This window comes from Nycticebus coucang, chromosome 23 (assembly GCF_027406575.1).
Source record: "Nycticebus coucang isolate mNycCou1 chromosome 23, mNycCou1.pri, whole genome shotgun sequence".
Taxonomy (NCBI): domain Eukaryota; kingdom Metazoa; phylum Chordata; class Mammalia; order Primates; family Lorisidae; genus Nycticebus; species Nycticebus coucang.
Window position 1 is genome coordinate 36,955,487 of NC_069802.1, and position 13,036 is coordinate 36,968,522.

A 13,036-nucleotide genomic window follows, 5' to 3' on the forward strand; every position below is an offset into this window, starting at 1 on the left:
TGTGGCTCAGTGAGTAGGGCGTCAGTCCCATATACCGAGGGTGGTGGGTTCAAACCTGGCCCTGGCCAAAATGCAACAACAACAAAAAATAAATAATTAAATTAAATTAAAAATAGCTGGGCACTGGCTTGGTGCCTGTAGCATAGTGGTTATGGCACCAGCCACGTACACTGAGGGTGGTGGGTTCGAACCTGGCCCAGGCCAGCTAAACAACTGCAACAAAAAAATAGTTGGGTGTTGTAGCAGGGCCTGTAGTCCCAGCTACTTGGGAGACTAAAGCAAGAGAATCGCTTAAGCGAAAGAGTTGGAGGTTGCTGTAAGCTGTAACTCCATGGCACTCTACCCAGGGTGACTAGTTGAGACTCTGTCTCAAAAAAAAAAAAAAAAAAAAAATAGCCGGGCATTGTGGCATGTACTACAGTAGCTAGCCTGTAGTCCTAGCTACTACGGTGTCTGAAGCAAGATGATTGCTTGAGCCCAGAAGTTTGAGGTTGCTGTGAGCCATGAAAATGCTACAGCACTCTTCTGAGGGCAACAAAGTGAGACTCTGTCTCAAAAAAACATTAAATAAGGGTGGCGCCTGTGGCTCAAGGAGTAGGGCGCCGGTTCCATATGCCGGAGGTGGCGGGTTCAAACCCAGCCCCGGCCAAAAAAAAAACAAAACATTAAATAAATAAAGGTTGTCCACTAGAGCAGTGGCATGCTGAGAGCTTCATTTCATGAAACTAGTGACCAGTTAAGGGAAAGGACAGCTCAACATACACTGAGTGATGAATCAGCAAGACACACATTTAAAAATCAAAAAACTCAACTCAGCGGCTAGGGCACCAGCCACACACACAGGAACTGGTGGGTTCAAATCCAGCCAGAGCATGCCAAACAACAATGACAACTATAACCAAAAAATAGCCAGGCATTGTGGCAGGCGCCTGTAGTCCCAGCTACTTGGGAGGCTGAGGTAAGAGAATCACTTAAGCCCAAGAGTTTGGGGTTGCTATGAGCTGTAACGCCACAGCACTCTATCCAGGGTAACAGCTTGAGACTCTGTCTCTTTCATGAGCACCACTGAGGAAGAACTGCCAAAAAACTGTAAAGGTATTATGTTAAATTTTATTAGTGTTTTTGATACAGTATCACTTTATGTGAACATAATGAAATTATTCTTTTACTCCAGAGTTGCCAGGTAAAACATCAGGCACTGAGTTAAATTTGCATTTCAGACAAACAAATAACTTGGTAGTATAAGTATGTCCATGCAGTATGGAATATATCCTTATATTATAAAATTATTCATTATTTACCTGAAATTTAAATTTCACTAGCATCTTATATCTTTATTTGCTGAATTTGCCAACCCTACCTTTAATAATATAAAATACATGTTTCTTCTATAAAAAATCAACAGTGTGTAGAAGAATATAAAACAGAAAGTCTCACTTTCAGTTCTTCTAATGGTAATCTCCATAACTCTAAATCATAGTCATCAGATCACAGTCCGCAGGTCATCAGGCCTGCATCTGCTTCTGTACATGCTGTTTCATCAGGGGCAGGCATGGCCAGGCCTGCAATCCCAGCACTTTGGAGCCCAAGGCAGGAGGAGTGGGTTAGGCCAGCAGTTAAGAGAGCAGCCTGGGCACATAGTGAGACCCCATCTCTACAGAAAGTAAGAAAACTTAGCCAGGTATGGTAGAATGAGCCTGCAGTCCCAGCTAGTTAGGAGGCTGAAGTAGGTTATATTGATTGAGCTCAGGAGTCTAAGGCTACAGTGAACTATGATAACACCACTGCACTCCAGCCCGACAAACAGAGCAAGACTCTGCCTCAAAAAAAGTTTCATAAGAACATTGCCACATATGTGGACTGTCTGTGACTGCTTTCAGGCTACAATTGGCAGTGTTGAGAAGTTGCAACAGAAATGGTGGGGCCTGTGAATCTTAAAATATTTATTATCTAGGCTTCTATAGAAAATATTTGTGGACCCCTGCTCTAGGTAATCTACTTATACCTAGATTTCTTTAGCCATCCATTTTGAAAAAAGAATCTCATTCCTCACGACACAATGAGGAAACCAACACTCACATTTCCTTTATCCCATTTGGCCCCTACTAAATTCTGTTTGCAACAGCACTACTTTTACATTGTTAAGATTTACATTTACATGTTACTGTGTAAACTATTCAAATCTCCTGCTGTCTGCCTAGAAGCTTAATTAAAAACAAACAGTATATATCTTATCGTGTGTACATATTATTTACTACAAAGACTATTAATGTGACTACCACTCAAGGCTTGGCACCTGTGGCTCAAGCAGCTAAGGCGCCAGTCACATACACCTGAGCTGGTGGGTTCGAATCCAGCCCAGGCCCGCCAAACAACAATGACTGCTGCAACCAAAAAAATAGCCGGGCGTTGTGGCGGGTGCCTGTAGTCCCAGCTACTTGGGAGGTGGAGACAGGAGACTCGCCTGAGTCCAGGAGTTGGAGGTTGCTGTGAGCTGTGATGCCACAGCACTCTACCCAGGGCAACAGCTTGAGGCTCTGTCTCAAAAAAATGTGACTACACTCAAAAGAAATATTTAGTTATTATCATGTGTTGCTTGAGAGGGAATGTCCCAAGTTTAATGGTCAAATGAGTTATATTTCATTATAATCTATTACTTGCTTAAAACTATTCTACATGCTATTTTGCTTCATGATTTGGTCCCACATTTCTTTCACAAGTTTCCAAGCAATCCAGCACCAGAGTCCACACTCTTGACCCATGGTTCTGCCATTTCTCTTCCAAATTAACTGCTTTTCTGAATGCCAATGCTCATGTGTAGGCCCACAGGAAACCCTGCAGTCATACCTGGACCAGCTGCTCTGCAGAGGGAGAGACTTCCATCTCTTTCTGTGTTACCCCGAAGCTGCCTTTGAGGCTTGTGTCTTTGACCTGCTGCTGCAGCAAGGGCACCAAATACCTCAGTGTGAGCAGCACACCCAGAATCAGGAGGGTGGAATGTTCATCTTCAACAGGAACTAGCAAACCTATAAAGGCAGAAATAAAATCCCTTGACATCTAACTTGCTGCTTGGAGCCTCATGGCTTAGTTAAGAGACCCTAAGGGACAGAGGGTGATGGCACAAGCGTTACTGAAAGAATACACCACACAGCCCAAATCCACACCCTAGGCTCAGCAAGGCCCTTTGCAGTGGGTTCTACCAAATGTGAAAGGCAGGCAGTCACTTCATGCCACACATCCACACACTCACTCTAACACCTGTTATAGCCCTGATTTCCTCAGTTAACCAGACTACAGGAAAAATCGTAAACTGACCTAAGGGGACCTGTGGGGACCTGAGGCACAGTCTCAAGCCTTGTGGACTCACTGTAGTCAAGAGGCAGCACAGACAGAGGGCCAGGGCCAAGAAGGCAGCTATATGACCCTGGGCACAGCTGCATCTGCACTGTCACGGGACCCATGCAGGCTCACAGCCACTCCAACGCAGTTGACATTCACCAGTCAGCCAGTGACAATGGCCTGGTCCAAAAGCCAGGAGAACCATCTGATCTCAAAGATCTTCAAAGGTCTATCTTGAGTAAATGCTGGAGGCTCCACCCCCTACCCCCCCACCTTACCTAAGAGCACATTCAGTAGCCAGCTATAAAAGTATTGTGTTCTTCGTGAGTGCTGACAGATGCTCACGGCTGACCCAGCTGCTGTCCGCCGGATGGTAGGAGAACTGGATTTCAGATTCGCTATGAAAGCCTTTAACAGAACCTAAGGAAGCAAAATTCCAAGAGATAAAGACGAAGTTCCTGTGAAGCTTATCATGTATTTTATAAAACTTAATTTGAATCAGAAGTTCCAAATCCATGTTTATAATTCCAAATTATAAACAGTTTGGGGCTCTACTACAGATGCATGTAAGTATCCCAAGTATGGGACATTTGACAGCTACTTATAAATACACAGTCCATTTACGTTTTCATAACCTTCACTGGAGGACCTGCTCAGCATCCATCTCCTCTGTGAGGGCAGAGTCTCAACTTCTAGATACAGCGTACCCACAGTGTTTGGGGACAGTTAGTAATATTATACTATATAAAATAAACACAGTAAAGAAAAAAAATGACAAATAACTAAGTTAAGGAGAAAAGAATACTACCCAACTATAGTAATATAGCCTACGTCTAAGAAACAACATGTAGAAGTGCTGCTAATGTCACTAAGCTTGTCAGGAGTGAAATATCTACCATTGGCAACATTTGCAACTTAAGAGGATATGACAGCAAACCACTCAGAGTTCTCAAGAAATGAGAGAGTAAAAAAAAAGAGAGAAAGAAAGAAAGAAAGAAAAGAAAATGAAATGAAAGAGTGAGATTTTCTCACTGGACATCAGAATAATCCAAAGAGGAAAGTGATATAATTCTAATGATGGCAAGTAAAGTCTTAACAAAAATGTCCAAAGAAGGAAAAGGGTGACCATCTAGTGGCATCAGTTTGTGACTATGTCACCTAGGACCATTGTGACTATGTTACCTAGGACCATCTATTTCCCATTATTTAACTGTGCTCTGAGCCATGATTTGATCCCTACCATTGCCGAATGTCCACTGAGCAATTGCTATGCAGCAGGGACTCTGCTCTGGCTATGCTTAGACAAAGGAGCATATGGTTTATAAATAAGTTTCTCCTCCAGAGTGTGGTTAGCATAAACTGGTTCTTAGAGGCTTTTCAACTTTCAGTGAGTGTACAGACTAGACCTCTAGACATTGTGAGGCAGAGGAGCAGACCAGGCAACAGGATTCCCCTGGTGACAAGTTGCCTCCAGCTTCATGTTGAGACACTACCTGGAAAACCCAGTCAACTTATATGTGACAAACATTTTTAGCTACAAGAAAAAATATTAGCATCTTAAAGAACTCCTTTGATTGGCCTAGGGTGGTGGCCCACATTTGTAATCCCAGCGCTTTGGGAGGCCAAGGCAGGAGTCACCAGGAGTTTGAGGTTATAGTAAACTATCATCCTGCCATTGCACTTGGGCCTGGGCAACAGAGCAAAACCCTGTCTTTAAAAGAATAAAACAAAACCAAAAAAACCCTACGTTGATTTAAAATACACACAAATTACCATTGAAAAAGTACATTAAGAATCATTCTATAGGGTGGTGCCTGTGGCTCAAGGAATAGGGTGCCAGCCCCGTATACCAGAGATGGTGTGGTTTTTTGCATTACTTCTTTCTATATTAGTACAAACTTATAAGCTCAATGAAAGTTAAGCATCATTATGAAGAATCAGCCCATGATGAAGTTAAATACAGGTGGTCTCCCAGTTACAGATATGTTCCTAAGAATGTCTTTAGGTCATACTTGTGTGTAACTCAGATTCCTAACGGACAGTGCTTATATTGTACTAATAATAACAATACTATAATGGCTCATATATGGTAATAATACCACATAATAATATACTGATAATAATAAAAATACCCCTGTGCTAGTAAGTAGTAGAAACTATTGTGCTTTTTCTTCCTTTTTTTTTTTTTTCAAGACAGTCTCACTATGTCACCCTCAATAGAGGGCCATGGAGTCACAGCTCACAGGAACCTCAAACTCTTGGGCTGCAGCCTCCCAAGTAGCTGAACTACAGGCGCCTGCCACAAACACCCCGCTATTTTGCTGTTGTTGTTGTCACTGTTGCTTAGCAGGCCTGGGCTGGGTTCAAACTCACTGAGACACGGGTGCCAAGCCAATCGTGCTATTTCTCATAATTCCAAAATGCCTCTAAAAAGCAGGCTGACCACCCATCACTTTAGGAAGTCCACCAGAGGACAAGCCCTGCCTGACGTGTACTTCCAATAAGCTTCTCAGTGTCTCACTCAGATCAACATGGCCATCCTCATAAAAAGGAAAGACCAGGAAGGGAAAATCTACAATAGTAGGACCATAGCTATTAGGAGCTTGTGATCTATTGCACAAGCAGATGCTGAGAGATGAAAATCTGTGTGGTATCTCAGTTTATTTTCTGTTATCATAACAGAATACCAGAGACAAGGTAATTTATAAAGAAAATAAGTTTATTTTGGCTTATGGTTCTGGAGGCCGGGAAGTCCAAGGACATGGCTGTAACCTCTGACAAGGGCTTTCATTATTAGTTATAACATGACTCAGAAGCAGAAGGGAAAGGGGGTATGTTTTGAAGGAACAAAATATGAGAGGTAGCCTTGCTTTACAACAACCTGCTCTTGGGTAAGGAATCCAGTTTCTGGAGTTTGGGAATTTACTCACTACTGCCAGAATTAACCCAATCTCAAGAGACCAGCATAAATCCCTCTTAATGACCTAATCCCCCTTTTTTTTTTTTTTTTTGCAATTTTTGGCCAAGGCTGGGTTTGAACCCGCCACCTCCGGCACATCGGGCCAGTGCCCCACCCCTTTGAGCCACAGGTGCCGCTCCCAACCTAATCCCCTCTTAAAGCCCTTTCCCTGCTAACACGATCATGCCAGGGAACACCTTTTCAACACAAGAAACCTGATGGACACACTCAAATCATGGAAGCTGGTTAAAGGAAATGCACAGTCCATGTCTTTATAATCTAAGGAAATAGCATAAGACTCATGAAGGTACCTGGTGAAGTAATAAACTTTAATCAATAAATGCAATCAATAAATTAAACTCTTTGTGAATTCCTTAAAAAAAAAAAAAAGAGAAAGACCAGAATAAACAGAATGGAGGAATTCAGAGCAAACAGAGGTTAAAAAAAGGTATCAGGAAAACTACAATGAACATCCTGAGAAAGATAAGATAGTAGAGCAAGTGTTGGGGCTCACACCTGTAATCCTAGTATTTTGGAAGTCCAAGCTGGAAAATCACTTGAGACCAGGAGTTCATGATATACCTGAGCAACAGAGCAACACCCCTTCTTGACAAAAAAAAAGAAAAATTAGCTGGGTGTGGTGGGACACAGGCCTGCAATCTGCAATTCAAGAGGCTGACACAGGAGGATCACTTGAGCCTGAAGCAACTTATGATGACACCATTGCACTCCAGCTCAGGCAACAGAGCTAGACCCTCTGCCAAAATAAACAAGTAACAGCAGCATCTGTTGCTGTGTACTGAGGACAGTGACTTATCTATTACACTACATTCTTTAGATTCATTATCTCCCTTCACCATTCCAAAACTCCATGAAATTGGTTTCATTATCTCCTTAGTATTTACTATAAAACTTTGAAACTCAGATTCCCCAGGTCACACAGCTGACATAAGTAGCAGCTCACGTGTATGTGTACCCCGGGGCCACGCCACACTGCTCAGACGCATTCACTGACTCTCAGAACAGCCCTACATGATGTCATTAATATCCCATTTTTTAGAATCGAAAGGAAACAAGCTATTGGGTAAAGAGGACAGAATTCTACTCCACGTCCATCTGATTCAAAACAGAGTGCTCTAACCACAGTGCCACACACCCCCGGCTACTCGGACAGCTACTCAGGCTGAAACCCAGGCCTGACCCATAAGAAAGGAGAAGACCAAGACCCTATAATCTGCAGAATAGGAGGCACAGTCACAATTTCTGGACATTGTAAATAAAACACTAAAGTAAGTCTGAAGGTAGCAGACCAGGAAGCCATGTGGTTCTGGGACAGTGAGACATTCATACCCACAAGGCCACATCAGTGAGCTTCCTCCCATCAGCAGTCCTGGTACAGTCAGCTCATCTAGCACACCAATGCCAGTCTGCTCTGGAAAGGTGCCTTTTGGATTTGCATCTATAAACCACCTCCCTATTCAACTCTTTACCCCACAATAAGAAAGCAAAAGTGGAGAGAAGCTCTTGGGGTACCTCAAAATAACATAGATGATGGTAGTCCAAATTATGACACACACCATAACCCAAGAAGTACTCTCGGATGACTGCCCGTCCAAAAGTCCTAACTCTGAATAAGACTCATTCACAGTATCATTCAAATGTCTGTGATCTGAGGTAACAATCATACCTTAATTTCGTTGTCATTTGCAAAATTGCCAAAAGAAGCCATAATTTTGGGCACAGCTGCAGCCAAAGTCTCCTGGACTGATTCCTCAGGTCTCTTGCTTGTTCGAGTCAGGCATGGCAGAAGGTTCACCAGGTAAGGCCTGTGTGTACAAAAGGAACATTGTCACTCTTCCACATCTCAAGGAGAAATACAAGCAATTCATTCGGTGTTAGACAGTTTTATATGCAGAATAGTCCTTAATGGATACTAGACAATGCTCAACTAAAAGAACAGGACAAAAAATGCGAATGAAGTTCAAATGTTGGAAGACATGTCCTTCATTTCTCTTATGATTGCAGAGGGCTCTATAAAAACTGTGTACAGCAAATTATAAAACAGGTGTCCCAAAAGTTGCCATACATAGGGAACTGGGAAACTGTAGCCAAATGTACCATTTTTTTTAACAAAATATTCATTACAAAATTTTACAAAGAGGTGATGAACATGTAGAGAATATTTTGTAAAATTTTGTAATGAATCAATGAATCTCCAACAATAAAAAAAAAAAGAGAAAAAAAATTTTGTAATGAATATTTTATAAATAAAAGTTCATTTAGGTATAATTTCCCATTTCCCTATTTTGGCAACTTTTGAGACAGCCTGCAGTTACTAAAATGCTTATTTTTAATTGGAAAATAATATTTAATATAAGATAACACCATTTGAAAGACAAAAATTAAGAAATGAAAATAAAGCTTTCTTGAAAAAGGAACATTATAAAACAAGGGGGAGAGGGGGAGGGCATGCAAACTAAATTGAGGCCTTAGAGATAGGACTGGGTCCCCTAAAGAGAAAAAGCAGAATGTGTAGGACATGACAGAGAAGAGTCGCAGGACAGACAGGCTGAGACCACGCGCGTTCACTGCACAAATCTCTGGTGCCTGAGGCAGCACGGCCTCTGCCCTTCTCTGGCAGAGACAGGTAACTCGCAGGGCCACAAGGATGAACCCACATAGGAACCTAGGGCAGACTAGGTAAGGAGCCTCAGGGGCTTCTCCAAGGTGACTTTTTTGCAGCCATCTGGAGGAAGAAAAACCTGGCTTGCTTAAAGAACTAAAATCAGGCCAATGAGTCAATAGACGGTGTCTGACATGACAGAGGCAGCAGGGGTCATGGCGTAGGCCTCAGTAAGCAGTCTGGATTCTATCTGGACAACACCGGAGAGTAAAAGTTTAAGTAAGGGAATGAGAGGACCCAAGTTATATTCTTTAAGGTCATTTTGGCTGCTATATGGAGAATGTGGGATGTATTGCTTCAGAAATGTAACAAATTTTTCCAAACAAGGATGGTAAAAGAAAAATGTTATATAAAAAAGAAATTTGCTTAAATTGTAGCTGTGCAGCCATATAAGATTCTTACTGAAACTCAACCTCAGTGGAATAAATCATTGTTTCATACTAACAGTGAAGGTTTAGGCCATTCTACCACTTCCTCAGGGATGGAGCCAAGGGTCCAGGGGACATCAGCACGTTTTGCTGGTTAAGGAAAGAAGGAAGGAACTGATGAAAAGTGGTCCTGCTTTTGTCTACTTTTGTTTCTCAATCCATTAAGATAGAACTGTTTCAACTAGTCAAAACCTTAGTCAGAATTCAACACTAATTTTTTTAATCCATGCAGTAGACCCACTGTTTTCTATAACTCCTTTTGTCCGTAATCCTCAACAATTTTACAGGTATCTTTTTAGCAAATACTAGGTGCAGACACTGTCACTGGTTCTGGCCAGCAGAGAATAAGATAGCAAGATCACACCTCATAAGTCTCCTGAGGCAAACGGGATAGAACATGAACAAGCAGTCTAGGAAAGCATACAAGGTGGTTTCTGACAGGGATTAGTGCTACAAGAGAAATACTAACAGAGCAAGGCCCACTGCAATTTAGAGTGGATGAAGTGAATTTTTTTTTTTGAGACAAGAGTCTCACTATATTGTCCTCAGTAGAGTGCCGTGGTGTCACAGCTCACAGCAACCTCAAACTTTCGGGCTTAAGCGATTCTCTTGCCTCAGCCTCCCAAGTAGATGGGACGACAGGCACCCAGCTATTTTTTTTGTTGCAACTGTCCTTGTTGTTTAGCTGGCCCGGGCTGGGTTCGAACCTGCCAGCCTCACTGTATGTGGCTGGTGCCGTAACCACTGTGCTATGGGCACCGAGCCGTGAATTTTATTTTTTGAAGGGACATTTAAGCTCAGACACAAAGGATCAATATAGTTGGCCCACCAAAAATCATCATCATCCAGAGTGTACAACTCACCTGCATTTCTGAGGCCGAACCAAGTGAGCCAGCTCGGCAAACCTCCACAGGGCAGCTCGCAAACTTCGAGGGGCACCGTTCTGAGTGGTAAAATGAGTGACATGTCACATTTAAGGGTCACATGACATGCACTAGTGATGAAAAAAGATGTATACAAACAAAAGCACTTTCTTTCTTGGTTCATTTCTATTGAAGATTAAAGATGGCGGCCGAGTAACAGCTTCCCTGCAACTGGGAACAGCGAGTCTGGGGAGACAAGACTCCAGGCAACTCTGGCCAGTGGGATCTGCCTATCATCCCTTTGAGGATACAGGGAGCCAGCAAGGGACTTCTGGACCCCAAGAGGAGGACAAAAACAGTGGAAAACTGACAAGTGGTTGCGTGTGTTCGATCGACCTAATCACGCCGGCAACCATAAGTACAAGCAGCAGTGAGACTGCAAACCAGAAAGGCCTTACCTGTCAACTGTTTCGGTGTTTTTGGACTTGGCACTCAGTTGAACTGCCTTGGGGAGAGCTTGAGCAGGAGTGTGGAGAACTTTGGGCATTGCCTGGGGCCCCTGACTGAGCCACTGAGCTGGGCACAGGAAGCCATTGTGAAAGAACTGTCCCAGCAAGCTCTGCCCTCAGGGTCTCAGAGCAAGGATTGGGCGGGTCAAAGTAACCTACTGACTGAGTAGCCTAAAGGCGAGGACTGAGCTGCCTTATAGCCTTAATCCTTAGGGGCAGAGTGAGACAGTTTTGGCACACTGGAGCCTTGGGCTGTTGCCCTGGGTAGAGTGCCGTGACGTCACAGCTCATAGCAACCTCAAACTCCAGGGCTTGGCGCCACTCAGACCTCCACAAGACCTGTGCAGCGACCCCAGACAGGTGACCCGCACCCAGCGGGCCTCCACATTCCCTGACCAGGAACTGCGGGAGCCACACAACCCTGCGTCCTGCCTCCTGTGTCCTCCCAGCTTCCATACTAGCCCGTTCATCTGGACAGGGACTCTGGTAGCTGCGTGACCTTTGGAGCCCTCCCTGCCTCTGCGCAGAGCTCTTCTCCTGGCCAGAGACTGCTGGAGCCTTGGGCTCTCTGTGCCAAAGTCACTGGGCGCCTGACACTCCCAGAACCGTGCGCACCACCCCCAGCCCTGTTGCTGAATCCGAGTGTGTCACAGACCGGAGCTGCTTCCACAACCAGAACTCCCTAGCTAGAGCAGCCCCAGAGGAACTACACAGGGTCACTCCCTACAAAGATCCAGCAACAATAGTGATCCTGCAGGGGTCTAATCTTGGAGAGACACCTCCCCAACTCTGAGGACAGCCAGAGGCAACGGTGAAAAACAATCATGAGGGGAAATCAACAGAAAAACTCTGGCAATATGAATAATTAGAATAGATCACCTCAATAATCAGAGTAGAAACAGCACAAGACACCATGCACAAACAAATAGCTGAGATGTCAAAAATTGAATTCAGGATCTGGATAATAGCAAATAAGATGGAATTAGAATTCCAAAAGTTATCTCAAGAATTCAACGGATTCAAAGACCAAATGACCAAAGATTTCGACACATTGAGACAAGAAGCTGCATCCCACAAAGATCTGAGAAACACAGTAGAATCCCTCAGTAACAGAATGGAGCAAGCAGAAGAAAGGATTTCTGACATTGAAGACAAAGCTTTCGAACGCTCCCAAACCCTCAAAGAAGAAGAGAAATGGAGAACAAAAACAGACCACTCTCTCAGAGAGCTCTCAGATAATTTGAAGAAAAGCAATATTCGTCTTATAGGGATCCCCGAAAGTGACAAAGTGGTTTCACATGGCACAGAGTCTCTTCTCCATGAGATTATGAAGGAGAACTTTCCAGACATGCCAAGAGATTCCGAAATTCAGATAGCAGACAGTTTCAGAACTCCAGCACGACTCAACCCAAATAAGACATCCCCCAGACACATCATAATCAATTTCACTAAAGTTAATATGAAGGAGAAAATTCTGAAAGCTGCCAGACGAAAGAAAACCACAAGGGGAAGAATATCAGAATAACTGCAGATCTCTCTGCCGAAACCTTTCAAGCTAGAAGAGGATGGTCATCGACATTTAATCTCCTAAAACAAAATAACTTTCAACCCAGGGTCCTGTACCCAGCTAAACTGAGCATCATTTATGACGGAGAAATTAAATACTTCAACGACATTCACATGTTGAAGAAATTTGCGATAAGTAAACCAGCTCTCCAGGATACTCTCAGACCTATCCTCCATAAAGACCAGCATAATCCTCCACCACAAAAGTAAACTCACCCAGAAAATTTTGATCAAATTCCAACTTCCACAGTTGCAAAAGGATTAAAAATGTCCACCGGACTCTCCAAAGGCTTATCAATACTCTCAATTAATGTGAATGGTTTAAACTGTCCTCTAAAGAGGCACAGGTTGGCCGACTGGATACAAAAACTCAAACCAGATATCTGTTGCCTACAAAAATCGCATCTTACATTAAAAGACAAATATAGACTCAAGGTGAAGGGATGGTCATCTATATTCCAGGCAAATGGAAAGCAGAAAAAAGCAGGCATTGCAATCCTGCAATCGCAGACACAATAGGCTTTAAACCAACCGAAATAATTAAGGATAAGGATGGACACTTCATATTTGCTAAAGGTAATACTCAATATGACGAGATCTCTATTATTAATATTTATGCACCCAACCACAATGCACCTCAATTTATAAGAGAAACTCTAACAGACATGAGCAACTCAATTTCCTCCACT

The 13,036-nt window shown here is 43.2% G+C and overlaps 1 protein-coding gene across 4 annotated transcripts in view; it reads right to left on the reverse strand.

Moving 5' to 3' along the window:
* Positions 1-13,036, reverse strand: part of HTT (huntingtin) — a 172,619-nt gene that overhangs the window by 117,036 nt on the left and 42,547 nt on the right. For all 4 annotated transcript variants that reach the window (XR_008377225.1, XM_053577934.1, XM_053577933.1 and 1 more), the window contains exons 5-8: positions 10,273-10,352; positions 7,986-8,124; positions 3,618-3,759; positions 2,848-3,026 (exon numbers count right to left, since the gene is read on the reverse strand). Coding sequence is in view for 3 of the 4 variants with exons in the window: in XM_053577934.1 (XP_053433909.1) it covers positions 2,848-3,026; positions 3,618-3,759; positions 7,986-8,124; positions 10,273-10,352 (540 nt within the window). In the remaining variant the exon portion in view is untranslated. The remainder of the gene's footprint in view (positions 1-2,847; positions 3,027-3,617; positions 3,760-7,985; positions 8,125-10,272; positions 10,353-13,036) is intronic.